The 27804-nt window shown below is 49.4% G+C and overlaps 1 protein-coding gene across 2 annotated transcripts in view; it reads left to right on the top strand.

Annotated features, from left to right (window-relative positions):
- CEP164 (centrosomal protein 164) overlaps window positions 1-27732 on the top strand; it is a 46632-nt gene extending 18900 nt beyond the window's left edge. Inside the window, exons 11-23 of one of the 2 annotated variants that reach the window (XM_048512697.1) lie at window positions 1142-1264; window positions 2343-2486; window positions 5543-5611; window positions 11031-11209; window positions 11556-11685; window positions 14642-14709; window positions 15517-15724; window positions 22460-22567; window positions 23009-23123; window positions 23643-24014; window positions 24610-24676; window positions 25907-26029; window positions 26352-27732. In XM_048512697.1, the coding sequence (XP_048368654.1) occupies window positions 1142-1264; window positions 2343-2486; window positions 5543-5611; window positions 11031-11209; window positions 11556-11685; window positions 14642-14709; window positions 15517-15724; window positions 22460-22567; window positions 23009-23123; window positions 23643-24014; window positions 24610-24676; window positions 25907-26029; window positions 26352-26451 (1806 nt within the window). In that variant the 3' untranslated portion in view covers window positions 26452-27732. The remainder of the gene's footprint in view (window positions 1-1141; window positions 1265-2342; window positions 2487-5542; window positions 5612-11030; window positions 11210-11555; window positions 11686-14641; window positions 14710-15516; window positions 15725-22459; window positions 22568-23008; window positions 23124-23642; window positions 24015-24609; window positions 24677-25906; window positions 26030-26351) is intronic. The other variant, XM_048512698.1, reaches the window with a different exon arrangement.
- The last annotated feature ends 72 nt before the right edge of the window (window positions 27733-27804 follow it).

The following is a 27804-nucleotide window of genomic DNA, read 5'->3' as shown; positions in this document are numbered from 1 at the left end:
CTCTAGCCAGCCCCTGGAGGCTCCTGCGTCAGGATCCAGAGCCAAGAGTCTTCCCAAAGTGCTGGAGGGCCCAGTAAGACAAGCCACATTGGCTAGCTTTGTGCAGCTGAGGCAAGCGGAACAGGCACCATTGGCCTGACGGGCATTTGTCCCTGCCTAAAGGAGGCTCTGGGCCCCAGGTGAACCCGAGGGGCGGGAGCTTTGCTGGGCCCTGACTTGTCCCCATGATGTCTGGCCAAGATCATTCCTCTCCTTCTCTCCCCCTTCCCCCGGCCTCCCTTAGAAATGCCAGCAGATCAGTGCCTGGTTTGGGGCACTTTCCTTCCTCTGCTCTAGATAGGCAGGAGTCTAGCTCAAACCCTCTCAAAAGAAAGACAGGTGCTGACTTCTTAGCCATGCCAGGGACCTTCTTTCTCCGGGTTCTTAATATCAGTCTGTTCTGAAAGAGGGTCGCTTAATTCAGCACATCAAGCAACTTTGTCTTCCTGCATGGGCTGTTTTCACAATGCTAGTATTCTGCCGAGAGTCAGTGCACCAGAAGGCCCATATTTGGCACATTCTTCTTTTTCTGGGAACTTGTTAGAGAGGTGGGTTCCACCTTGGTGAAATAAATAGGGGGGATGTATTTAGATCGTTTACAGGATTAAGCGTGGAACTGCCAGGTGATGGGTCTTTGAATGTCCAAAATGACCTACTCCTGTTTCAGTCAGTTTGTTCAATTTGGCTGTTGACAGACCCGCTCTCTGGGCCTTTCCTCGTACATAATTCTGGGAATTATCACCACAAAACTGCCGAAGCCACCTCTCTTCAGAGAGTTTTCCAGCTCTGATGTCAAGGCCATCACAGAGGAGAGGAAAACGAGCAGGACCAGATATCTCCCGAGTCTCCCCAGGATGGCTGACTTTTTTTGAACATCACATGTCTGAATCCTTTCCTGATGGAGCGAGAAAGGAAAATGTGAACCTCCCTTCTTTCCTAGTGCCTGAAAATCACTTGTCTGCTCATGGCCTTGAATTATATCTGGAAGCACATCAAGTAACTACTGCAATTTTGAAGTGACTGTAGCTCTTTCACCCTTAAGAGTCAAACTAGTCTTCTGTGGTGTTGGTGGTGTGACAGCATGCCTTTGCCCCCACAACAGCTGAGCTGCCTCCTGAAGGAGAAACGGCAGGAGATCGAGCGAGACCATGCCAGAAGGATGGAGCGAATGAGGGAGGCACACCTGGAGGCCCTGGTTGGGCTCCAACAGCAATATGAGGACAAGGTAAGCTTGCAACCAGACCTTGGGGAAGGGAGAAGAAGGGGGTTTGGATTAGTACCTTGCCTTCCTCAAGGCTGCTTACAAACATCTTTCCCCTCCCAAGAACAGACACCTTGTAAACTAGTGGGGGCTGACAGAGTTCTGAAGAACTGTAGAGAGCCCGAGTTCTAAAGAACTGCGGACAACCGATTTATGATGACTCCGAAGGGTTTTCCATGCAAGAGATGGCTGCCTCTGTGTAGCTGCCCTGCACTTCTTTGGTCGCCTTTCATCCGAGTGCTCATCAGGGCGGACCTGCTTAGCTTGAGTGCTTTGGTGAAATCGGGCTAGCCTGGCCCTGCTGTCTATCTTGATTCTGTGGGAGTGCTTCTTCCCCTTATGTCTTCTTACTTATTTGACTGTCTGCCCTGTTTTATATAATGAACAATACTTCCCCCGGCACATTCTTTTCTCCTGACTGTAGATTTTACATTTAGGGATAATGGTGCCCCATGGACTGTCCCCATTCCCCCGGTTTTCTAAAATGCCCTCTACGTTATTATTCAGCGGCAAGACCCCAGTGCCCTGCTCTTGGCACTGGAAAAAGGCATCTATATTTTTCATCCCCTCCTAAGGATCTCTGCTCCCTCAGCCTTTACGTCTCCTTGCGAGTCCTTCTTTACTGCCCTATACTCATTCTCAGAGTCCTGTCCTCTCCCAACGATATTTTACCAAGAATTGGCCACTGTCCATTTGCCATGAGTCATTCCAAACTGGAAAGTCTCTGTTGGTTTTCCCCCAGAAGTTAGTTTAAAAGCTGCTCTGCCACCTTTTTAGCAACCTGTTTCCCTTTTGGTTCGAGTCAGTTTGGGCCAGTCACATGCTCTCAGCCTAGCCAACCCCTTAGGGTTGTTGTAAGAATAGAATGAAGAAGAGAAGAATGATCCAAGATGCTTTATGTGCAATTAGAGAGAAAGGTGGGGTTTAATAGAGTAAATAGATGACTACAGTAGGAACCCTGTTCAGAAACACGCCCACGGGAGTTTCAGGAAGGGGGGAATACTAAGCTTGTGAGAACCCTTTCTGTCTTTGGCTTCGGCAGGAGAGGAAGCAGCGGGCAGAGCAGCTGGCTGCCCTGAAAAGTGAGCAGCAACGCCTGGAGCTGCTCCGTGAGGCAGAAGTCGAAGCTTTGCAGAAGAAGCAGGCTGAGCAGCTCAAGGGCTTGCAGAAGAGCCATCAGGAGCAGGTGGGGCAGGTGCCGCTAGTGGAACGGGGCAGAGGCGGGGGGACCTCCAGTCGGAAATGCACAGAGGAGGCTGTCTGGGTGGGAGGCCGGGAGAGCTGAGAAAGGGTGTGTGGGTGGTGCTGCCCCTGCACCGCAGGCCAGTCTTGGAGAGGTCTGTCCCTGCGTCCTTCTCCCACTTCTCTCCTCTCCTGAATGAATTCAGCTGGAGAAGTATTCAACTACTTCCCCCTCAGATCATTAGCCAGCAAAGATTGGTCCCTTCCCCCCCACAGACAACGCCTGGTCATGCCAGCTTCTTGGTCTTGGCCTAATTCCTTCTGTCTTTGCTCATGTTGGGCCGAAACAGAAGATACTCCTGCCTGGACGGGAGCTGGAGGCTGGGGCTGCTGATGCACAGACCAAAGAGGCTGAGCTCCTGGCCCAGGGAGAAGTCTGTTCTGTGATCTAGTGGAATTTGGCCAGCTGAAGCATAAGCATTTTTTCTCCAGATAAATGTTTTTCAAAGCCAACTGTCTTGAAGAGGGGCACAGGTGTGGATTTTGACAGAAAGACCCCTTAATCAGAATGCACTAGTCTTGGCAGCCGCTGCTCCCAGTCCTTGTGGCATTTCCTTTCCAGGCCTTATTCGTCAAAGAAGCTTTGGGGGGGGAGGGGGGGACACACTGCATAGTTTGTCCACCTGGAGCTGGCTGCACAGCCTGCATCAAAACTGCAGAGAGCATGGCCCTGTTGTGGTGGCTCTTCTTGGCACGGTCTGTCCCCAATGAGAGACACAGTCTAACTGAGCTTCCTTTAGCCTTTCACAGAGGAGGGAATGGCTATTCTGCTGCCTAGAGTGCCTTTTCGGGGAGGGTGGTGCCAACATGCTCCTTGTTAGGTGTAGGTTGCATTCTTGCATACTGACATGGATGAAGGTGTTGGGTGAAATGTTTGATTGCTAATTTATGTGCAGGTGAGAGTTTTTTGTTTTACTTTTGCTATTAATTCCAGTCTGGATTCTTTCATTATCGGGTTGTTTTATATGGATTTGTTGTGTTAATGACTCTTTTGTTCATGTTTTGTTTCCATAATTCTTTATTATTGTTTCAGTGGAAGCTCCCCACCCTCTTTCCTCAAGTCCATACATTCATAATTTTGCATCCACATTAAACAGAACCTGAACTCATTGTCACACTCCACTGGGATACTCCTACTGCCAACTTTCAGCCAGCAAGTATTCCTCCTTCCCCCCCTCCCCCCCTCCCACGGCGTAGACTTGCTATCCACTTAATGGGCAGTAGAGCCTGGAAAACCAGAAATTCTTTAACTGAAATAGGGGAAGAATAAATGACTACTTCAAAGATTGTTAAAGCTATTAATCTAATGGTTTTTTGAAAAATCCTGTCTCTCCTTGATACTGGAAGTCTTTCCCTAATGGGCCCTCTGTCCTTCCTAAGAGAGGGAGTTCAGCATCTTTAGTAGCCATCTCGGAATGTTCACTCAGTGCCTTTCCTCAAGGAGTGGGAAGCACTCATAACAGAGCCCCAGAGGAAATTCCACGGCTATAGTTGGATTCCTGTGGAGGAGGCAGCTCTTAGTGTGTCTGAGAAGTCACAAACACATTGATTTGGGCCTAGAAAGAAATGGCATGCCTGTCTTGAAGCTGTAAAACCAACATAGCGGGATTTATTTATTTATTTATTTATTGTTTAGTTTTCTATACCGCCCTATCCCCGAGGGGCTCTGGGCGGTGTACAACATAAAATCTACCACAATAAAACCAAACAAAGGGAGCAAAATTAACTACATAAACTACAATTTGCACAGGCTCCATCAGTTTTAAAATATAATAACTAAATCCCTTTAAAACCAGCAGTTAACACAATTAAAAGGCATCCAATGAGACCCATATTTAAAGTCCTCCCCAAGAGGGGGAAATGGCGGATCCCCTTAATATAAAGGGATCATGATATAAAGGAGCAAGAACAAGAGGGGGCACCTCACTCAGCGGCTGGTCACTCGAAAGACCCGGTGGAACAGCTCAGTCTTACAGGTCCTGCGGGCTTCCCCAAGATCCCGCAGGGCCCGGATAGCTGTCTCTTGCTCTTGTCAATTCCATGGCACATCATTCAGTTAATTCCTATGGCTGGGAAAAGTACATCACTTGCCCCCCCCCCCCCCCTTTGATTGGTGGAAGGCCCTGCTGATTGTAATTGCCATCTGACCCACAAGGAGCACTGTTGAGTCCGGGGGAGCCCCCCAACTGTAGATCTGCATTGAGGAGGAGTTCAACACCGTCCAGCAAAAGGGAAAATCAATGACCAAACACCATCAACTCAGTCTTCTCTGAATTAATGTTCAGAGAGAGAGAGAGAGAGACTTAGATGGTGTTTGGTCATTCATTTTCCCTTCTTAGATTATGTTGCACTCCCTCTTCACGTTATTTGTATACCAGTAGTGACTGAGGCCAAAGTCCAATGGTTTCTTGTATATGGTGAAGAATATAGGCAACAGCATGTGGAATTCTTTGCAAAGTTCCAGTTTCAAGGGCTGTGAAGTCAATTGGCAGTCTCTCAGCACAGCCCTTTAGAATCCACCTTGTGGAAGATTCCACAGCCACCATCTGTGGACCTCGTTCCTGAAAGTTGACCTGGAAGGGTGTCTTGGCTGATGGTTTTATAGGCAGAATCAAAATGACTGCAATCCATGTCCAGTGTAGCTTATCCACAAAACCAGAGAAAGTAGTTTCCCATCACAAAACCCAGCCAAAAACCAGATTAGTAAGATACAGTGGCGTAGCACCAAGGGGAAAGGGGGGATGTGACGCACTGGAGGGGGGCGCCAGTGCGGGGGCGTGGCAGGGGTGTATGGCGCATGCGTGCCCCAGGCGCAGTTCCCCCTTGCTCTGGCCCTGGTAAGGTATCCTCATTTCGATCCCAGAATGTAAATATGAACCCTCGCCTCCTGCTCAAGGTACTTGCAGAACTGGAGATGTTGAGGCTGGTGTGGGATGCCTTTTCCCTTCCCAGTTTGCTCAGGCAACCTTCTTCACTTTTGCTCTCTTCTTTCCTATGCAGGAAGAGGTCTTGAGGAGGAAAAAGCAGGAAGTGCTTGACGAAGGGCAGAAACTTGAGGAACAGATGAAGGTGTGTGATTACTTGGTCTCGTTGTTTGCATTCTGCTTCCCCCCACACTTCTGTTCTCCAGAGGGAGGAGCACTGAGTGGAGAACAGAAGTGCCCAATTCCTAGCTGCAGGCTTCCATCATTTGGTGAGTACACTGAACGAGACGGAATCCACAGTCTCCTGTGCAGCCCCTGTATGGTAGCTGGGGGTGGGGGGAGAGGAAACACAGTGCTTGCTCAAGGCAGTCATGAGAGGGTCAGCGTCAAGTTTGTAGTGAGAGAGGGTTCAGCCTGGATTTGGGGAGGAAAGCTCCTTCAAACACACATTGAGGTCTTCTAAGCAGAGAAGGCTTCTTCCTTTCTTACTGTTCCATGGATTGGACTGAAGATTTAGTACCTAGCAGAGCGGACCCACCGGCTGCATGCAATAGGTCTGACGCCACTCAAGGCCACCTGGGAAGGGAAAGTAGTTGGTTGAATAGCTGTGTTCAGAAGGCAGCGTTATCTCTGTACTCCGCTGGTATGAATGGGTACCAGTGGCTTAGCACCTTCCAGTCTTTGTTCCTTTAACTATGTCAAGAGCTGTGCTGAGGGGCGAGGGACCTCAGAGGGAGCAGTTGCTGAAAATGGGAGGATGGTGTCAAAACACACAACCTTGCAAACAGACACTGTGCAAAGCTGCAGGGGTGGAACTCGGCCTAGTTCCCCATCACTTCAGCTTATACTGTGGGGAGAGGTCATGGCTTGGTCATACAGCATTTGCCGATCATGCAGAAGGTCCTAGGCCGAAACCCTCCAAGGCCTTCCGCTGATGCAGCCTGCGTGCTCTGGCATTCTCTTGTTTGCTGCATCTGATTGTGGCAGCTCTTCATTGCTTTGGATGGTATCCACCAAGAGACCTCTCCTTTTCAAATCGGCCTGACCTCCTTTTATAGCCCTCCATGCTGATGGTCATTGCTATGTCCACTGACCGTGAATTCCACAATTTAGAAACCTTTCCTGTTGTCTTTCCTGAATCTAGTTCCTATCAAAATCATTGGGTGCCCCAAACTCTAGCATGATGGGAAAGGAAGAAAGAGCTCTCTTTGTCCACTTTCTGCACAATAGGCACAACTATCATGCTCTCTGCCCTGCCCCGGATAGCTCCAGACTAGCCTGATCCCATCGGATCTCAGAAGCCAGACACGGGTCGACCCTGGCAAGTATTTGTATGGGAGACCTCCAGGGAACAACAGGGTTGTGATGTGGATGGCAAACCACCTTGAAAACCCTAGAGCGTTGCCATAAGTCCGGTGTGACTCAACGGCAAAACTAATAACAGTTACCATCATTCCACCATCATTGATTGTCTTTTTTTTTCAAAATGGGAAACCTCAAGACTCTCTAGCCTTTCTTCACAGAAAAGGTGCACCAGTCATAAAATCATGTCTGTCAGGCTGAACACACTCAAACAAAGTTAACTTAAAGAAAAGAACTTTATTGATTTGCGTTGCCCTAAATACAGGGTGTTGGAACTGAGGATTCGTGTCCTCAGTTCCAGTATTTATTTTATTTCTGAACTCAACAACAACCAATCGGCTTTCTCCCCCCACCCAGTCTCTGGCCTCTCATTGGCCGTGAAGCTCCGGTGGGATGTAGTTTCTCAGTTTGTTTTTCTGCTCTTGTTGGAAAAAGGCGAGAACTGGTGCATGCTGGGAGTTGTAGTCCTGGCACATGTCTCCCGTCAGTCTCCACTTCTCCAGACTAAACATTCCCAAGTTCCTCAGCCTTTCCTCATAGGGCTTGGTCTGCAGCCCCCTGATCATCCTCGTTGCTCTCCACTGCACCCATTCCATTTGGCCCACAACCTTTTTGAAGTGAGGAGGCCTGACTAGTGCAATATACGTGGTACTATGATGACAGCTTGCAAGATGGATGTTTTGCCTTTGTTAGTATATCCCAAGATTGCATTCGCCTTTTTTGTCACTGCATCACACTAGTTGCTCATATTTGATTTACTGTCTACCTGTACTACAAGATCACATTGCTACTTGTTAATCTTTTTTATTATTATAAACTTCTTTATTGAATACAAATTAAAAGAAAACCCAAAGCTTTACATAAACTAATACACATTAACAATATACATTTTGTTCCTAGATCAGGGGTAGGGAACCTGCGGCTCTCCAGATGTTCAGGAACTACAATTCCCATCAGCCTCTGTAGGGGCTGATGGGAATTGTAGTTCCTGAACATCTGGAGAGCCGCAGGTTCCCTACCCCTGTCCTAGATGATATGCTCCCAAGCTTTGTCCAGGAATAGGGTCAACGACCACTGAGAAATTATTTCCAGGGAGAAAATACAGTCCATTTCTAATTCTCTTCGTATGTTAGAAATTCCGTGTAGGTGGAATGACAGAGATGCAAAAAAAATTTTTTTTCCATAAGGCAAAGGCTCAGCAAGGTCTCTGGGTAGTTCTTTCAGCACTCCTGGGTGCTGCCATCTGGCCTGGGGGATCTGTAGTCATCCAGGGCAGCCCAGTGCTTCTCACCTACCTTCCTGTCCATGCCAACCAGCAGCCCCAATGCTGTGCCTGGCCTGCTGCCATCTCCACCTGAGCCTGTTCTCTTCTCCTGGGAAGATGGGCAATGAGCCTCTCTGCTTTCTCTCTGTCCTCCTCATCCAGCTGTGGGCCTCTTGCCTCTATCTTGCAGTTGCTCCTCACGTGTCTGAAAACATTTTTCTTGTTGTAGTGAGCCTTCCTGGCCAGCGTCAGCTCTCTGTGAGTTGCGGCCTCTCTGATGGCTGACCTCCAGTGGCTAGCAACCTCCAGGTACTCTTCTTTAGAACTATTCCCATCCTTCTATTTCCTAAATATATTCTTTTTCTTCTTGAGCTCATCTTCTTGAGCTCTCCGTTCATTCACAGTGGCTCCTTGGATTCCCTGCCATGTTTTCTTGTTGGAATAGCGACAGCTTGAGCTTGAAAGAAGGAAAGCCCACGCTTCACTTATTTCCCTTCCAACCGTCTTGCCCATGGAATGACTCCCATCATACCTCTGAGTTTATTAAAGTCTGCCCTGCTAAAATCTAACAGGCAAACGTGGCTATGCGTTTCCTTGGTCCCCCACAGCAAAAAGAATTATAGGAGGACATGGGCACTTTCCCCTAAACTCCCCACCATCTTCACCCCATCTGGTCAATATTAAGCCAGGTATGGTTGAGCCCCTCGTAGGTTCTTCCACCAATTGATGAAGGAAGTTGTTGGCCAGGCAGGTCAGGAACTTGTGTGACTGTGGACGCCTTGCAGAGTTTGTCTCCCAACATACATCAGGGAAGCTGAAGTCACCCATAACTACCAGGTCATGTTGTCTAGATACCTTGTCATAAGAACATAAGAACATAAGAACAAGCCAGCTGGATCAGACCAGAGTCCATCTAGTCCAGCTCTCTGCTACTCGCAGTGGCCCACCAGGTGCCTTTGGGAGTTCACATGTAGGATGTGAAAGCAATGGCCTTCTGTGGCTGTTGCCCTCGGTGCCACCTGGACTGTTAAGGCATTTGCACCAGATCAAAGAGGATCAAGATTGGTAGCCATAAATCGACTTCTCCTCCATAAATCTGTCCAAGCCCCTTTTAAAGCTATCCAGGTTAGTGGCCATCACCACCTCCTGTGGCAGCATATTCCAAACACCAATCACACGCTATGAAGAAGTGTTTCCTTTATTAGTTCTAATTCTTCCCCAGCATTTTCAATGAATGCCCCTGGTTCTAGTATTGTGAGAAAGAGAGAAAAATTTCTCTGTCAACATTTCTACCCCATGCATAATTTTATAGATTTCAATCATATCACCCTCAGACGCCTCCTCTCCAAACTAAAGAGTCCCAAACACTGCAGCCTTTTCCTCATAAGGAAGGTGCTGCAGTCCCTCAATCATCCTCGCCGCTTCTCTGCACTTTTTTCTATCTCTTCAATATCCTTTTGAGATGTGGCTACCTCAGAACTGAACACAGTACTCCAAGTGCGGTCGTGCACTTCACAGCTTTATATAAGGGCATGACAATCTTTTGCAGTTTTATTCTCAATTCCTTTCCTAATTTTCCCCAGCATAGAGTTTGCCTTTCAAAGCGGCCATACATTGAGTTGACATTCCCATGGAACTATCAACTAAGACGCCCAATCCCTTTCCTGGTCTCAGACTGATAGCACTGACCCCTGTAGCGCAGTATGTGAAGTTTGGATTTTTTTGCCCTATGTGCATCACTCTTGCATTTTGCTACAATGAACGGCATTTGCCATTTCTTAGCCTACTCACCTAATTTTATCAAGGTCCGCTGGAGCTCCTCGCAATCCTTTGTGGTTCTCACCACTGCATACACCTTGGTATCATCTGCAAACTTGGCCACCACGCTTACCCACCCTCTACTTCCAGGTCATTTATGAATAGGTTAAAGAGCACTGGTCCCACACGATCCTTGGGACACCCACTCCCTACATCTCTCCATTGTGAGAATTTCCCATTTACACCCACTCTTTGCTTCCTGCTTCTCAACCAGTTTTTAATCCATAGGAGGACTTCCCCTCTTATTCCTTCATTGCTGAGTTTTCTCAATAGTCTCTGGTGAGGAACTTTGTCAAAAGCCTTTTGGAAATCCAAGTAGACAATGTCCACTGGTTCCCCCTTATCCACATGCCTGTTTACATCCTCAAAGAACTCTAGTAAGTTTGTAAGACAGGATTTGCCTCTGCAAAAGCCATGCTGACTCTTTCTCAGCAGGTCTTGCTTTTCTACATGTTTTATAATTTTATCTTTAATGACAGATTCTACTAATTTACCAGGAACAGATGTCAAACTGACTGGCCTGTAATTTCCCGGGTCCCCCCTAGATCCTTTCTTAAAGATTGGTGTGACATTGGCCATCTTCCAGTCTTCAGGGATGGAGCCTGATTTGTCAAGCTGTTCAAGGAGGGCAACATCCACCTCCTCACCCAGGTCAGAAGGCTGGTCCAGCCACATTGCTGTGTGTCCGTCCTTCCCTTATCCTCACTCAGATACTGACAACGGGGCTAACTGCCTCCTATCCTGGTATTTCCTGACAAGCAAAACCTCTCCTCACATGTAGTGCCCCTCTGCTTCCTCTTTGAGACTTCCAGCTTTTCTTGAACAACTCACATCCATCCAGTCATGGGACTCATCCCAGTCTGTAATGCCTACCAAATTACATCCCTTGGTCTTCATAAGAATTTCAAGCTCTTCTTAATCGTTACTATTAGTTACCCTCCTTTGTAGTTCTTCCAGTGCTACAATAATTGTTTTGAGGAATTAGACATGGTGTTCCAAATGAGGCCTTTTGATTCTCAATTTCAAATTGGGTGTCCATCGTGGAGAGCAGTTGGCGCGTGATAGCAGTTTTACCTACGTGGGCTACAGGAGAGCAAATTCCTGGCATTTCCTTCCTCAGGAAGCAACTGTGACTGCTCAGCTCCGCATTGCGGCGTCCCGGAAAGAGCAGGAAGCTCTGTCAGAGACAGCCCAGCAGCTGCAGAATTCTCTGCTGGAGCTCCAGGCCCAGAAAGCAGAGCTGGAATCACAGGTGGAGCTGCTACGCTTGCAGAGTCAGCGGCTGCAGCAGCAGGTCAGGTATGCATATTGGGCAGGGGTGGTAGCATCTCGGGCTGTGTGGAATTTGGCTGATCTCCTGTCATCTGTCCCTGCTGGGACCTGGCTTATATCAGTCAGCCCCTCTTTGGGCGTTTCTCCACCCTTTCTCCGTGAATGTCTTCAGGGGAGTGGGAAGTTCGAGGCAGAGAAGTTGTTCTCAGGTCTGGGCTGGCTACATTCTTCCCCATATCTACAATGTTGAGGAAGGACCTTCTTGTCCCCTCCATGAAGCCAAATGAGCAGCACAGACTGTGGCCGCTGTGTAGCCTGGTTGGTTGCCGCTTGCTGTAGGTGGCGTGTTCGTTCTCCTCTGGTTCATTGGCAGTGAGCTGGAGGCTGCGAGCAAGAACAAGGAGGAGCTGCTGAAGAGGCTGGATGTGCAGAGCAGTGAGGCATCTCCCAGGAAAATGGAAGAAGACCTGCGAGTGGAAGACTTGAGAGAGAGCGATCCGGAGGTCAGTAAAACCCGGGTGCTGGAGTGTTGGGAGGGCAGGCAGGGCTGGATTGGGATCAAAAAACCATTGCCAGTCCCAGAGTGGGCTCCAAATTGTTGTTTTGAGTGGGCTCCGTATTCAAAGAATGAGGCAAATGGATTAGGGTCTGTGACGCCTTCCTTCTAACTAAAGATTATTTTCTTCCTGCAGAGGAAGGATTTTTTCTCTGCAGAGCACAGCTGTTTCTTTAACAAAGAACGTTAGGGCCTGAGTAGCTAAAGATTCAGAGACTAGGACCAGGAGTCATGGGTTCAAAGTACAGGAAAGGAGATTCCACCTAAACAGTAGGAAGAACCTCATGAGGGTAAGGGCTGTTCAACAGTGGAATCTGCTGCCTTGGAGTGTGGTGGAGTCTCCTTCTTTGGAGGTTTTCAAAGAGAGGCTGGATGGCCATCTGTCAGGAGTGCTTTGTGTGTTTCTGCACGGTAAAGGATTGGACCTGATGCCCCTTGTGGTCTCTTCCAAGACTATGATTCTGTGATTCATTGTTGTCTCTAACAGTCACACGGAATGCTAGGCCTGCTACAGTGAATGTTCTCGAGCTCTTTAAATGGCAGAAAGTGCTCTCCCCTCCATACCACCTTTTCTTAACTTTTTGACTTCCGTGTGAAAGGAGGGAGCCCTCTCCTGTACTTCTTTCTCTGTGACTGCAGAGGGAATGTTGTCTTTGGTTAGGGATAACACTGGAGGCAGACACCAGCCACGTGGTGCAGAAGAGGTTGTTGAATAAGTGTGCAGACTGTGAAGCCAGAGTCTTTCCAGTGGACAGATGTTCTTTGTTTACTGCCTTTTTGCGAAGGACATGCCCAGCTTGTTGTCAGTTCACCTTGAAAGCTTGTGGTGGTAGAGCTTCCAGGTGGCATTTTGGGAGAGGGTGCTTTCATCATCAATCCCCTGCGAGTCCTCAACCTCATTGAAAGGCAGGTCAGATTCACTTCACTTCCAGCAGTTCTGAATTTGGGGCCTTCAGGTCCAACTCCACTACCCTTGATTTTTTCCCCTGACCCTGCTGTTCAGTTTAGAAGTTCAGAGCTGTCAGCAAAAAAGGCAAAGTAAAAAAAACTAAACATAAGGACTGTAGCCGTGCAGAACTGAGTAAAGCTCACAAGCACCCTTTGAGTTCCAGCAAAGAGATCCACCGATCTCCGCAAATGTTGCTTCCAAGCACTCCTTCGCTGCTGCTGCTTCCCTTGCCTTCTTCTACCAGGTTGCCTGTTTCAGTTTCAGTGGGTGAACGGCTGGAGATGAATGTGTAGCCATTCCGGTGGCATCATCTACGGATCCAGGCCCCGCCGCTCCAGCCAGGCCTTGCACATGCCGTGGCCTTTCGCCAGCTAGCAGAATGATGCCAGTTCAATTACAGACTCACCCTCTGGTCTGGCCTCATCATTGCAGCTGGCCTTATAATTCATGCATCCTTTGGCTGGAAGGAGCTTTCCCCACTCCATGCAGCCAGGTGTTCCTGACATACGAGCCAGGGAGCACTGGACTCTGCTCATGCGCATCCAGCTTTGTCAGAGAAGGCACAAGACTTTAGCCTGATCCCATCACCTCAGAGTCTGACTCAAATGTTTTTGTTAAAACCGTGGCTGATTCCACATGGGTCAAAGACAGCAGTGTGAAAACGGTATGAAAAGGGCGTAAAAGGGTTTATACTGTTTTCACACCGTTTTCACACCGCTGTTTTTGGCCCTTGCGGAATCAGCCCCTGTTGGCAAATGGCTGTCCTGAAGCAATGATTGCTGGTGTTACAGCAGACGGTCTGTTGGCATTGCCACATCCCTGGACATGGAGGTCTGTGGTTCAGCCCCTCAGTCTGACAACCTCATCCATTGATAAGGTTATGCCTTTGGGTTCCTCTGGATGCCTTTTGTTCTCAGTGATGGGCAAGGCTTCCAAAGGTAGCCTCTGAAATGTAGTTGAAGCTGAAAGAAACTGAAGACAGGCACTGCACCCCTTCTTATCTTCACCTCCCACTTCTGACTGGGTAGTAGTAGAAATCCTCCTAGGAAAGGAAAAGGGTTCCGAGACATGACTCTGGTGGATAAAGAGGGCAAGGCATTAGATGCTGTAGGACGAAAGGTTTAGGCTTCTGCATGAACATTTCAGATAGCTGTCAATCAATTTTGGGGCACTGTCAGTTCTTCCTTTTGGAGAAGAGAGGTGCCTGTTTAGAGATGGTTCCTGAGGACAAGCTTCATTTGTCCAAGGCTCTCCAACTGGAAGCGTCCACATTATCTAAGAACCAGGTAAATTCAGGGAAGCGCGTCATGGAGTGTGTGGCCTGTAATTTGGCCACTGCAGGAGCTTTGTGCCAATATTCCCATAACTCACATGAAGGTGCCCTGGACTGAATCTAGCAAAGCCCTTCAGACCTTGGCTGGTGGCCGTGGAGTCCCTCAGCCAGCCCAGTCTGCCCAGAAAAGGAAGCTTCACGTCAACAGTCACCTAGAGCTCCTGGGAGTGTTCAAGTTGCTTTGTGCCTTTCCCCCAGGCTTCCCAGCAGAGCAGTCCAGGTGTCCACCGATGGGTGTTCCACCACCTGACCGCCTTGCCTGCAACATGTACCTTGAACTTGCTGCCCTTACTTATTTTGGAGGGGCCTAGAGGAAGGCATGATTTCCTTTGGTCATGTGTTACTGAGTGGTAGCTTTTAGCATCCGAATCCTAGAGCAAGTTCTGCAAAACCCATCCTTGTGAATGCCAAGGGGACCACTGGCAAAGCAGTTGGCTGCTAGTCAGAGCAGACAATATCAGGTTGTAAAAACGGCTGCATATGTGACAAAAAAGACCACCTCACGATGGAATGCCCTAGGCAAGCAATTCCTGTTAAAATGTCCAAGGCATTCATTGAACGGGGGGGCAGACTGCCGTTGCATATTCATTAACTAAATTTTAAAAATGTGAATCCCTCAAGCCCTGCTGCAGAGAGATGGAATCTGAAGTGAGCCAGAGCAACAAAGAAAGCGGCCTCCTGCTTGATCAGTAAGTGTCTCTTGTGCTCTGTGTAGTCATGATGGGGCTCTATTCAAAAACTTGGATAACTTACAGGGGACAAGACCATAAAGCTTTGGGGGGGGGGTTGCCCCCCGGGTGTCTTCGTCATGAGGGTGGGGGATGCTACATGCCTCATTGCTCTTGCAGTTTTCAGTCCCATGGTCAGTCTTGACTGCAGCTTGCTTGGGGCTTGGCATGAACCTTTCCACAGAGGAGGGGCGTGGCTCAGCAGCAGAACATCCGATCTTCTATTCCCGGCATCTCACATTAAAAGGAACAGGTCATAGGTCATGTGAAAGACCTCAACTATCAGAGTGAACCATACTTAAACTTGATTGGCTCTCCCAGCGCCAATACCGGGGGTGAATCTGCTGTCAGGGAGCAGCTGATCGGTTGCTCAGGTGGGATTTGTCCCCGCAGGGTGCTGGTGCGTGTAGTCACCGCCCCCCCCCCATGCTGGAGCGTTGTGCTGAGTGCCCCACCAGCATCCCAGTGCCCCCGCCAGCGCTGGTGTAGCAGGGGCAGGGCAAGGGTGTGGCCAGGGAGGAGCCAACATCAGCCGGCTCTTTGCCAGCATTATGCCAGCAGGCCGCAGATAGGACTTAAGCCAGCCTCCATTGCGGCCCATAGGAGGTCCTCAGTGGTGGGGAGGCTGTTTGACTTTTCCAGCCTACCCCTGCCACGAGGAAGCCTCTGGGGGTGGCAGCTGGGCCTGACCGCAGCAGGGCCCTCCGCTCATGGATGGGGCTGCCTCTCTGACTCCGTAAAAGGCAGCTGGATGTATTCTTGCTGCAGGGTTCGTCATTACATTTCTGCTGAAGGAGCTTCCATAAAGAATGCCAAGAAGTTCTTGGTGCATCAGACCCGTTCCATGAGGAAAAGGCAGACCACCCTGAGAGCCATTAAACAGCACTGGGACCATGACCTGCAAAGCTCACAGGAAACCGTGCAAGACCCAGGCCAGACCCAGGCTTTGGAGGGCGTGCGTCGGAATCTGGAGGAGGTGAGTTCTTTTATTCTCTTTTATTCTCTTTTCTTTCCTCCTTTCCTTTGTACCTCCCTCTTTCTCCCCAGTGAGGACTCAAAGACCTTACGTTGTTCTTATAGCCATGTAATCATTACCACAACCCTGCGAGATAGGTTAAGCTGAGAGAGTGAGTGGCTCAAGGTCACACAGCACGCTTTCATGGTAGAGCAGGGATTCAAACCTGTCCCTCAGTGGGTTGCGTTGTCAGAGGGCAGCCCTGTGGGAGAAATCAGCCTGGTCAGCAGCCTCCAGGCTCCCCAAGGAGCACACCTGCCTTCAGAGCAAGGGGACGTGCATCTTCTGGATTTAAATGGGTACCCTGTAGAAGTGGTTGTCGATGGATGTGAAACGGTTAATCCCTGTTAGCAGACTGAACACCATCTCACAACTAAAATTAATTGGTTGCAACATTCAAAAACCAAAACCCCTCATGGAACACAGGTGGCTCTCCTGCTTGGGACAGAGCAAACTCCAGCCTTGTGGGAATCCTCAAAGGGAGACGTTCAGGTGCACAAAAAAAATGCAAACATACGACTTCAGTTAACACATTTTTGTGACATAGCAAACACTGTCTCTTGAAGTACTCTGTCTCCCGAGTGTATATTACATCTTTCTATAATAAGTTTATAACTTTCCAGCATCACCTCCAATTTTGATAAGCTTTAAGTCACAACATCATGCAGATTTGCATTCTTGTCCAGCCCAAAAAGGAAGGCAATGCTTTGCTGGTGCTATGCGTCTGGGCAGGTTTTCAAGCCGTGCCTGGCACAAGCAGTTTTCTCAAGAGGGACGCAGGGCAGACTTCTGGCCACAGCAGCAAGCAGAGGGTGTTGGGCCGAGTCATGCCAAGTTGAAGCCCCATAGCAGGCGAACTGAGCTGCTCTGAGGCGAGAAGCATAGGAGAGACCCCAGAGTCCCCGACAGGCTCTCCTGTGCTGTGTGGGCTGCCTGAGCTGTTATCGAACGGTTTTCATTCATTTGGGTGCTGTGTGGTTTCCGGGCTGTGGTTTTCATTCAGTTTGCCAGAGAGGCGACAGCAGAGTGGGCAGAACCAGAAAAAACAGAAGTCTCTCTGGGTTCATATGGGGAGAGAAGCAAGTGTGGGGAGCTCAGATGATAAATAGTTGTAATGCTCGAAACCACTGCCTTTAATTGGATCCAGAAATCAGTGCAGATAGTTCAACGTGCTGCCACATAAGTGCATGACTGCCCCAGATCAAATGTTCTCAGCCACCTTCAGCTGCGTGAGGAAGAATGGCAGCTAATAAGTGTTTTAAATAAATATATCAGTAGTTGAGCTCTGGATCTGGTGCAGTTCTATAGATTGAAGTGTGTGCAAATGGTGCCTTGAAGTGTGTGCAAATGGGCTAGTCTCAAGGACGTAACAAGTAGAATCATGGAGTTGGAAGGGGGCATGCAGGCCGTCTAGTCCAATCCCTTGCTCAGTGCAGGATCAGCCTACAGCACCCCTGACAAATAAATAGTCGCATTGATCTGTATGGCCAGAAGACAGGAAAGAAAACCTTCCCAGCAGCTGACCTCTTTCCATGCACAAGGTTGAGTTCAGGAGAACCTCCAAACTCTGGGCAGAATCTACTGTCCCCAGCCTAGCTAGCCAGATCAGCCAGAGCCTTCCCTCTCATGGGCACTTCCTCTCTAGGAATTCCATTCCCATCTCTATTTGACCAGGTGGCCAAGACAAAATGGAAGGCACCAAGTAGTCTGAAGAGCCACCATCAGATAATTCCCTGCTTCTAGTCACTGGTTCCAGAAGCAGTAAATCGTTTCAGTGGCACACACACAGACAACAGTCCAGAGTTCCAAACTAGTGATTCTTGCCCATGTGACAAAAGGATAGAGTTGGCCCTGTGCAAGAACTTTGAGACAGTTGTACTCCGGGTCTTATAAAATCACACAGTAGGAAGGGACTTCCAGGTCATCTAATCTGATTCCCATGAACCTTGCAGGAAATTCACAACTACCTCCCCCCCCCCCCACACACACACACACTGATCCATGGCCAACAAACAAACAGGGGGTGTTATAGGTTCTCGAGTTGTATTTAGCAGCATTCTTCCCGATTCTTTCATCTGTATCTGGCTGGTAATAGAGGATTCGATGTTGGGAAAGATCATTGAGTGTTCGAACATATTCAGGAGTATAACAGGTCAATAGTTGAGGGCATCTGAATAGAAGTATGAGTAGAAGAAGTATTCAGATACTTCTATTCAGATGCCCTCAACTATTGACCTGGTTGCCTTCTTTGTTACTCACAGACAATGTTTCTTCACCCACCCTGGACACTCCAACAGATATATATACACTCCACTTGCTTTCCCAACATCAGATCCTCTGAAGATGCCAGCCACAGATGCAAGTGAAATGTCAGGAGAGAATGCTGCTAGAACACGGCCATACAGCCCGGAAACCACACAGCACCCAAGTGATTCCGGCCGTGAAAGCCTTCGACAATACATTAAACAAACAAAAAACCCTCCCAGAATCCCTGGAGGAAAATTCCTTCCTGAACCCAAAGTGATGATTGGCATTTACCTGGGCGTGTAAGAAAGGATCATGAAAGCCAAGCACTGGCTCATTTCTTTCTGCCGTTCTCTCCTAATCTGCCCAATAAGTTCACAGAATCAGCCTTCGTGTCAGATGGCTATCTAGCCTTTGCTTCAAAACCTCCAAAGAAAGAGAGCCCACGGTCTCCTGAGGAAGCTTCCACAGAGGAACTTTTCTTAATGTTCAACGGAAAACTTAATTTCAACCTTCCAAGGCAACAGAAAACAACTCCACACCATCCTCTACATGACAGCCCTTCAAATTCTTGAAGACAGCTACCATATCACCCCTGTCATCTCTCCAGGCTAAATATACCAAGCTCCTTCAACTTTTCCTCATAAAACTTGGCCGCCAGCCACCTCATCATCCTTGTTGCCCACCTCTAGATATGATAGAATAATGGAATAGAATCATAGAGTTGGAAGAGACCACAAGGGCCATCAGGTCCAACCCCCTGCCATGCAGGAACACACCATCAAAGCACATCTTTTAAAAACCTCCAAAGAAGGCGATTCCACCACATTCTGAGGCAGTGTATTCCACTGTTGAACAGCCCTTACTGTTAGGAAGTTCTTCCTAATATTTAGGTGGAATCTCTTTTCCTGTCCCTTGAATCCATTGCTCCTTGTCCTACTTGCTCCCTCTGACGTTCCATGGTCAGTAAAACATTTCTAACTGTTGCCCAGCACCTGCATGTATTTCAGTGGATATGATATGCTCACATCACAAACAGCCAAGCTGAATAAGCATAGTTAGAGGATTCTAACTATTTGTAATGCACTCCTTCCTTTAAAAAAAATAGCCCTGTGAAAAAGGTTGTTCCTTTGGTTTGCTGACACAAGACATCACTTCCCATTCCGGATCCAGAGAGCCTGCACCTTTCCCTGATAGGATTGCTACGGGCCCAAGGGAGATCAGTCTTCCCTGACCTGGATGACCTCCTCCTCTGACCGCCTTCCCTGCAGCCGGGGCACACAGCAGACCTTCACTTTCCAGTGGAATGTGGTGGCTTCCTGATGTAGAAGAGAGCTGCTGCTGCCGCCTGGGTCTTCGTGTTCCTGTGCTGAGTGAGCAAAAAGTGCTTCAGGGGCGCGGAGTAAAAGTGCTCATTTGAAAACACGGCTTCCATTTTAGGAGGCTGCTGGCCTTGGAATCTCCCAGCCATTTGGGGATGGCTTTCTCCTTTGCAGTCATTTTGTAGTAGTGCCCACCCAGGGTGACACTGCACCATAACTGAGGTGTTTGTATCAAAAATTATCCAGTTTGTTTTGTGAATGTTGGAACTGACAAAGAACAAAGCTTCTCTCTCCGCTTCCCCTGATCCTTCCTAGCATCAAGCGTGCTGGTGGTATTTTCTTTTTTTCTGGATTGCATTCAAGCTCCACCTTCTAAGGATGGGCCAAATGTACAACACTTTTTTAAAAGACAGAAGAAATTAAAGCCAACCCTGAGAAGAAGTATTGCTTAACCTTGGCATATCTGTGTTTTGTGTTCTACATGAGTTTTTAAAAAGATGATTCATCAACTACACCCCAACCATCAACGTGACCATGAACCAAACCACACCAGGAGTGCATATTCTAGACACTACTGTACAAATACATAATGGGAGCATAGAAACCACATGAAACCTACTGATTGCCAAACATATTTAAATGCCTCAACTCGCCATGCTAAACACACCAAATGATCCATTGCTTACAGCCAAGATACACACTGTAGCCACATCTGTTCCAGTTCCTCAGACTGGGATTCTCAACTGCAGGATCTACAAAAGACATTTTTGAGATTACAGTACCCACCAGTGTAGTAAGAAAACAGCTCAACAAAGACAGCATAATACCAATCTGCTACAAAATAGGCCCGAAGAAAATAACAGCAATATACCACTGTGGTTACAAACAACTTTCAGCTCAAATCAGTTCACCGCATCATTAACAGCCCACAACCTGTTCCGGAGGCAAAACTTTCTTGCTCACAGACAGCTTCTGAGCTTATACAACTTTTCACTCACAACAGTGTCCTAATTTGACATGAGCACAAACTCTGGAACGAAGGACTGCAACAAGTCAAGGTTCACATTCTGCCCCCATGTCCACTCTGGCAACACAATCCCTGGGCCTAACCACACCAGCCGCGCCATCTCTCCTCCCTTCCCTTGTTCACCTTCCTGTGCAAAACAATTAGTAGACATAAATCACAACATTCAAAAACCAGTGGGCAACATTTTAATCTTCCAGGTCGTTCCATTGGTAGCCTGAGAGAGGCAGTCCTCAAACAGAGAAGCTTCAGGAGCACAAAACAACCTGACATTACTCAGAGCTCATTTATTAAAACCTTTATTTAATATCTTATAACCCGTGAACATTTTAACATGGCAGTTGAGACACTGGCATTCACACATAAGCTTTAACTTTGCTCCCTTGAAGAAGGGAGCAGCAGCAGCAGAAGGCCATTGCTTTCACATCCTGCATGTGAGCTCCCAAAGGCACCTGGTGGGCCACTGCGAGGAGCAGAGTGCTGGACTAGATGGACTCTGGTCTGATCCAGCAGGCTCTTCCTTATGTTCTTAAGTTCTTAACCTGGGGTTGTTTTGGAATAGTAACAAGGGAAAGCAACAAAAGTTGATTCGGGAAATGGAAAATCAGATGCTAGTGGCACCTCTGCAGAGACTGCCAGCCTTGGAGAGAGGCACGTGGAAAACACATCTAACTGAGAGTCAGGGAGACATGCCGGGAGCATCACTGGGTCCTTGAAGGAGAGACAAAAAGGTGTGTGGTCTGAAGAGACACATCCAGCTCAAGGGAGAGAGAAGGCAAAACTGCCATTAACAGTTTGAGCAATAAACCTGGAACCCTTGAGATATTTTTGCCTTTCCCTTCGACATCACAGAGATAAGGTTTACTCTCAGGGAAAGAGGATTTCATTTATACATGTTTGATTTTCCCGTGCTTGGGTGTTGTCATCTTTTGCTGTTCCACTACGTGGTTTTACTTGTTGTATCAGTTCCTTCTTACTTAACATTTTGTTTTTTCTTATTTTTGCAACTATGGACAAAACCTGTGTGTCGTGTGGGGTGTTTCCCTGCCTCTTTCAGTTCCCGCAAATGATGCGGCCACAAGGATCACCATGGCTCCTCATTCAGTTAAATCCCTGTTTGAAATGTCACTGCCGACTAGGGACCTGTGTGTGTGTGGGCAGATCTTTGAGGGCGCTTCCCCTTTTCTTTCACCTAGCGGTCTTCTGATGGCCAACCCCCAAACGTTAGCTGGTCTTGTTTACCAGCAGCTTGATCACCAGTATGTGCACGTGCAGAGGCTCTCGGCTCTCAACCCCCCCCCCCCCCCAATGTGTATGTGAACAAGCAGGCTGGTGTTCCTTTGTTCCCTCCCTGGCTGTGGCCCACCTTGGTGTTCCAATATTTTAACCTTTCCTACCCTAGTTGGATAGATGTCCCTTTCTCAGTCCTGAGTTTGGGATATCCTTGTGTGTCCCCGTCCTACACTCTTCCCCCCACAATCAGCGTGGAGTGCATGGCTTTCCACCTGTGAGATTGCTTGTAATTTGTTTCCTGTACTGGGTCCCAAATGTGGGCCTGTCGTGTATCTAATTGCCTTCATGCAGATTGATAGACACGGGGAACGTGGCCGGGTTACATACGTTAGAACTTTTCTACAGATGAGAAAGAGCCCTCGAGTTTACAGGAAAAGCCAAACAAAGTTGAAGCTTATGTTTGAATGCCATTTTGACATACAGTTGAGTAGCTACCTGCCCATTCTCTGAGCCAGGGGTGTTTTGGGAGGCCAGGTGGGGCAGGGGAGGGGGAGAGCTGAGGAGGAGCTATCACCACCTCCACCCCCACCCATGCTGCTGGCACAGAGGCAAATGGAGAGGTGGGGCTTGAGCCTCCTGGGCTGCCTAGGGCACGTCAGTTGCTGAGGCAATCAGGCGAGCAGGTTTGCTAGTGAGTAGCTGCTCCAGTGAGGGAGAGCGGAAAGATGGGATTCCCCCCCCCCCAAGAGTCTTGTGGATTGCCGTCTATAAATGTTATTAATAAATTTCCACCCTCTTGCTTCCTGAAAGAGGGGGCCTTTATAGTAGAACGAACTTTCTCTGGAAAGATTCACGAGGTGCTTTTTCTCGCAGGAAGCGAGGCAGTTGGACGAAATGAAGTCTGTCATGAGAAGAGGCCAGGCTTTGCTGAAGAAGAAAGAGGAGAGGCTCAGCCAGCTGGAGGTCTCCTTGTTGGAAGAGGTAGCCCCCCCCTCCCTCCCTCCCTCCCTCCAAGATCCAGCACATCTGGAAGTGGGGGGGCCGTCCTGCTGAGGGGCATCTGCCTGGACGAAGGGAGTCCTCCAGAACAGCCAGTGAGAATGCTTGCCAAGAGAGGGGTGTAGCCCTAGCAGCTGTTGGTCCCAAGGGGAAACTGGAAGAGTCTCATCTGGGAAGGAGAGAAGGCTTTCCACTGAGCTGGTCGCTCATTTCTATGTCTGAACGAGGAGGCTCCGGAGGAGGGGGGGGGAGGGGGGCAGCAGGTCTGCCCACCCTCCAGAATCCCACCACTGCCTCTTCAGAGGCTGTGGCTGGAGCTGCGTCCCTGCTTTCCTTGGTAGCATCTTTGCTCCTGAGCCATGGAAGCAGGAAGGTTTGGCTTGAGTAACTAGTAAGAAGCATCTTTCCACTTCTCTCCTGAAGTTCTCTGAGGAAGATACGCTGAAGGGAACAGCATGCAAGAAGGTGGTGACCTTTGACTTCAGCGACTCCGAAGACTCATGTGGTGTGGCAAACACCAAGGAGTCTCCCCACAAAAGTAAGGATCGTGGTACTTCAGTCCCACAAGTAGCATCACAGAACCACTGTCTGAGATCCACGAGGAGTGTGCGAGGTGGCGTGGCAGGGACCAGGGGTGGGCTGCTGCTGGGCTTCTCCCCCTGCTTGGAAATCACCATCAGAGCATTCCTTCTACAACGGGCAGTTAAAAGTGGGCTGTCTTTCCTTAATTTAATGCTGCCACCAGTTGGTCCAACTTGCCCAGCAACACACAGGCTTTCTTTTTGTTTCTTTCCTCCTCCTGTTCTGCTGTTGCAGCTGAGTGAGAGAGGAGCATCTGGTTGCTCTGAAAAAACTTCCATCCTTGGGGGCGGTATTTTCTCAGAGCGTTTCATGTAATCCAGATTTTTTCTGGAGGCTGGGGGGGGGGCGGGGGGGCTAGTGACCTTTTTGCACCCAGGAAATATCCTCCCCTTGTAGGCCCTTGAAACATCTGCCCCATATCTCTATGGGTCTGCTAAGTCCATCTTTCTTTCCCCCCCTTTTCCCTTCCCTGCAGTAGTTGACTTGAAACCAGGCTTGCAGTTTCCCCCCCAGAGTGACAAGATCCAGTACTTGACCGAGTCCCTGCAGCGGATTAGCAGTGATCTGAACGGAGTCCTCGGCCTCCTGAGTACCTTCAGCAACCAGCAGCCTCCTCGCCTCCCTTCCACGCAGGGACCAACGTCTCCACGGCCCAAGGACAACATTCCTCTTGCTGCTTACATCTCTCTGGCGCGTGCCCATCCTGCCTCACTCTTTGTGCCTTCCCCTGGGCCTCCACTGGCTAACCAATGGGCCTGGCCGACTGGCTTGGGTCCCAGGCTGGCATCATCTACTGACAGGGCAGTGGACAGCATGTTGGCGGAGAAGTGGCACAGATATTTCCCAGGTGAGAAGCGTTGGGGCCGCTTGTTCACACGGAACCATTCCAGAGCTCTTTCTCTGTGCCTCACCGCCCAGTCTGTTTTTGCCAGAAAAAGTCCCAGGTCTGGCTGTGGAAGCCTCTGGGCCTTCTTTGAGTGCCCAGCATCAGCTGAGACCCCTGAGTGGGGGAGAAGGGCAGGGTGGTCGTGATCAGTGAGTGGGGCTTTTGGGAAGGCCTGCCCATGTGAGTGCAGCTGGGAGATTTCCCCTTCATGGGCCCTGTCATTGTGGCAATAGCACCAACTTGCTGTGAAGGCCAAGAGTATCCAGATGTGGTGACCTGGGTGGGCATCCAGTCCAGAGCTAGAAATGCAGCTTGGACATGACCCAGGGCACTCTTCCCTGTCAGTTCTTAAGGCAGCTCCTCTCATCCCTTGGGGGTTGTGGGTCTGGAATAAACAGCAGGCTCCACGATGAAAGACTGAAACGCGCTCCCTTCTGCTCATGCCCGGCAGCTTCCCCGCAGGTGGCACCTGGCAGCTGGATGGGCGGGCGGGCACTGTGCTGGTGCAGGAAAACCATGTGTGGCCCTTGGGAATGAATGCTGTGATCTTTTCTAGGTGGCTTCCCATTGCCCTGCAGAGGTTCCAACTCTTTAGATGGCAAGCGAGGTTGCGTGGCATCCAGGTAAGGGCTCTTTTCACTGCTCAGTGCTGCCCAGTCCTGTTCTCAGTGACTAGGGCAAAGACTCACCTGGGCAGAGTGCAGCCCTCTCAGTTCTCCTGCACCTGGCAGTGACTTGATACCATCAACTATGGTATACTTCTAGGCCACCTTTCTGGGAGGCACCATTGGCAGTGGTTCCAGTCCTACCAGCTAGATTTCAGAAGGTCATCTGGAGAATTATTGCTGAGCCTCTTGGCCTCTGGGGTCTTACAAGGTTCCACCTTGTGACCTGTGTTTTCTAATAACGACAAGAAACTGTTGGATGACGTCAAATGGAGATTTGGGCTGAGTTGTCATCAGTTCCAGATGAGACTCAGCTCTGTCCCTTGCTTCTGGCTGATCCCAAGGAGGCTGTAGGATCCCTGAACCAGTACCAGGAAGTAGCTTTGCAATGGATGTGGGCTTAATCCTATCAAGATGGAAGTGCTTCTTGTTAGCAGAAAGTCCAACCCAAGATTTAGGGCATCACCTCTTCTGGGTGGGGTAGCGCCCCCCCCCCCCCCCGAAGGAACAGGTCTGTAGTCTGGGAGTGCTGTTAGACCCAGACCTGCTGCTGGAGAAGCAGGTGACAGCCATGGTCAGAAGTGCCTCTTATCAGCTTTGAAGAAAAAGCTGGCTACTGGTTACAACTAGATTAGAGTACTGTAATGTGCTCTCTGTGGGACTGCCCTTGAGAAGTGTTCAGAAACTTCCAATTGGTGCAGATGCTGCAGCCAGGATCTTAACTGAAGTGTGTCACAGGGACCATCTCATTCCAGTCTTGACCCACCAGCACTGGGTCCTAATTTGTTTCTGACCACAATTCAAAGTGTTGGTCTGGATCTTCACAGCCCAATATGGCTTGTGACCCACATACCTGAAGGTCAGCCTACTCCCTCATGAACCTGCTTGACCGTCGCCATCAGCCCTGGACGGGGGCATATCCCCCTCTCCCCACACACAGCTGCGCCCCAGCCTCCCACCTGGAAATGGGGAGCGGGGCCAGCCGGGCTTATCCTGCCCCCAACAAGGACCCATTTGAGCTGGATTGAGCATTTGCTTCTTGGTGGCCCTTCATCCCACCACACACTTTGAGTTGTTTGCAAGGCTACTTCATCAGCCTTGCAGGAGGGCAGGTGAGGGGGAGGGTGTGGTTGCTTCTATGCCGCTTTTCCACTCTCCTGAGAGATTCCTCCACATTCTTCTTGGCAGTGAGCAAGTTTGCCTGTTCCAGCAGCACCGTTTCCAATCGCATGAGATGGAAAAGCCGAATATCCAAGGTATGATTGAAGCCAACAAGAAATGGCTGGAAAGTTTCAAGCAGGATTCCAAAGTGTATCCTTTTACTGGGGTCTCCCTTCTCCCTCAGGACAGAGCACCTCAGGATCTCTCCTCCTCCGAGGAAGAGGAGTGGGGCAGGCGCTCTGGATCTGGGTGGGAGAGGTAGTGAAGCTCTCATTGGCCAGACGGCTGAAAGGCGGGGTTGGATGTGGCTCCTGGAAAGAGGTGTGTGTGAGGAAGAGAGCCGGATCTTTGGGCTGCCCTGTGCTCAGTGCATAAGGCAGCAGTGCGGTCCTGCTGTCTGCATTCCTCTGAGGCTGATATGCAGAAGCTCTCCTTCCAGGCTGTCCTGCTTTTCCTTTACCCCAACCACCAGACCTCTCTTCTCAAGCTCACCAAAGCCAACAGCAAGTTCCAGTGGCCCGGCGAGGCTTGGCTTGGATGACAGCAACCAAATCAAAATCTTCCACTTCTGAACCATGGAGGGCTGGGACATGAACTGGAGAGTTTCTGGCCTAGTGAATATTCTCTGCCCCTCCCATCCAACAGCCGAGTCTTGAAGTTGAGAATACATGGCATTATCTCTGTTCCCAGCAGCCTCTGTGCATGCTTTGGTCTGGGCCACAGGAGCCCCAAGCTGGTATACTTTTCCTACTTCTGTGGCATGATGCTGATTCACAGGGTGGGTTGTACATGGTTTGATGCCTGTGCCACCCAGCACTTTAGACAGCCAGACAGCCCAGTGAGCAGAGTCGCCACTTGGGGGGGGGGGGGCGGGCATCCCTGGTGGAGGGCGCCAGTTGGCACAAGCTGCAAAACAGCTCACTAAAGCTCAAAACTTTCAACCTGGGTTACCTCCTCTCCACAACCTGAATGCAGAATTCAAGCTGTGAATACCGTGGCATAATGTTCTGTAACTTTGCCCAGAGACCAGTGATGTCCAAAGAAACCACCAAGGGGATAATGTTCTGCGTAAGTTTATGTCCTGAATTGCTGCCTTCTTCCACCTGCCGCATCCCTGCTTCAGCATTTTCCCAAATTCCCAGTCTTTCTAGATTCTGGGGAGCCGTCCTCGCAGCTGGGACTGGGTTCCTCTGTGAGATGAAAGCTGGTAACTCTGCAGCATTCCCAGTGGCAGAGATGGGTCTTCCAGGGCTGCTGAGGGCTGAGTGCTCCATATGTTCCTTCTGCGTGACCCACTCAGCTTCTGCTACAGGGTGACATTTTCTTGGCAGCACTGTCAACTGTATGGAAGAGTACGAGCAACATAGTGGCTGCAAAGTCCTTTTACTAGCTCCTGGGCGGTGGAAGCCCAATCCTTGCTGAAGCTTCCTCTAGAATACTCAGGTTTGGGGGGTTTCCTTTCTGTGTGTCTGCAGGTGGTGTCCCTTTTAAATGGACGGGACTGGTCTTGGAGGCGGTGACCAGTCCAGGCTTCTCACACACACACGCAACTCCCCCCTGAACTTGTGCTGCTGCAGTGCCCACACTTGGTTCCTGTGCCTGGCCCAGGTTCCTCCAGGTTCTCCTCACTATCAGTGGGGCATTCTGGAGCAGACCATGCAGACTGTTGAAATCACTTCTGTTAGTTGGGCTGAGCAGCTGCCCTCCTGGGATCGGTGACCCCTTTCCAGTGCGTATCCAGACAGTGGAAAAGGCATACCTTTTGGGCGTGTGCCACAGCCTATCTTCTAATAAGAGGCTTTTTATCTGTAGGCTGTATTTTGCATTCCAATTAAAATAAGTGTTTTGCACAACTCTGGTGACTTGTCCCTTTTCCTCTCTGCTGCAGTGGAGTGTTGCCATTTCATCCCTCGCTCTTTATTTAC

The sequence above is a fragment of the Sphaerodactylus townsendi genome, linkage group LG12 (assembly GCF_021028975.2).
Source record: "Sphaerodactylus townsendi isolate TG3544 linkage group LG12, MPM_Stown_v2.3, whole genome shotgun sequence".
Classification (NCBI taxonomy): Eukaryota; Metazoa; Chordata; class Lepidosauria; order Squamata; family Sphaerodactylidae; genus Sphaerodactylus; species Sphaerodactylus townsendi.
This window is presented reverse-complemented; position numbering and strand designations above follow the sequence as displayed.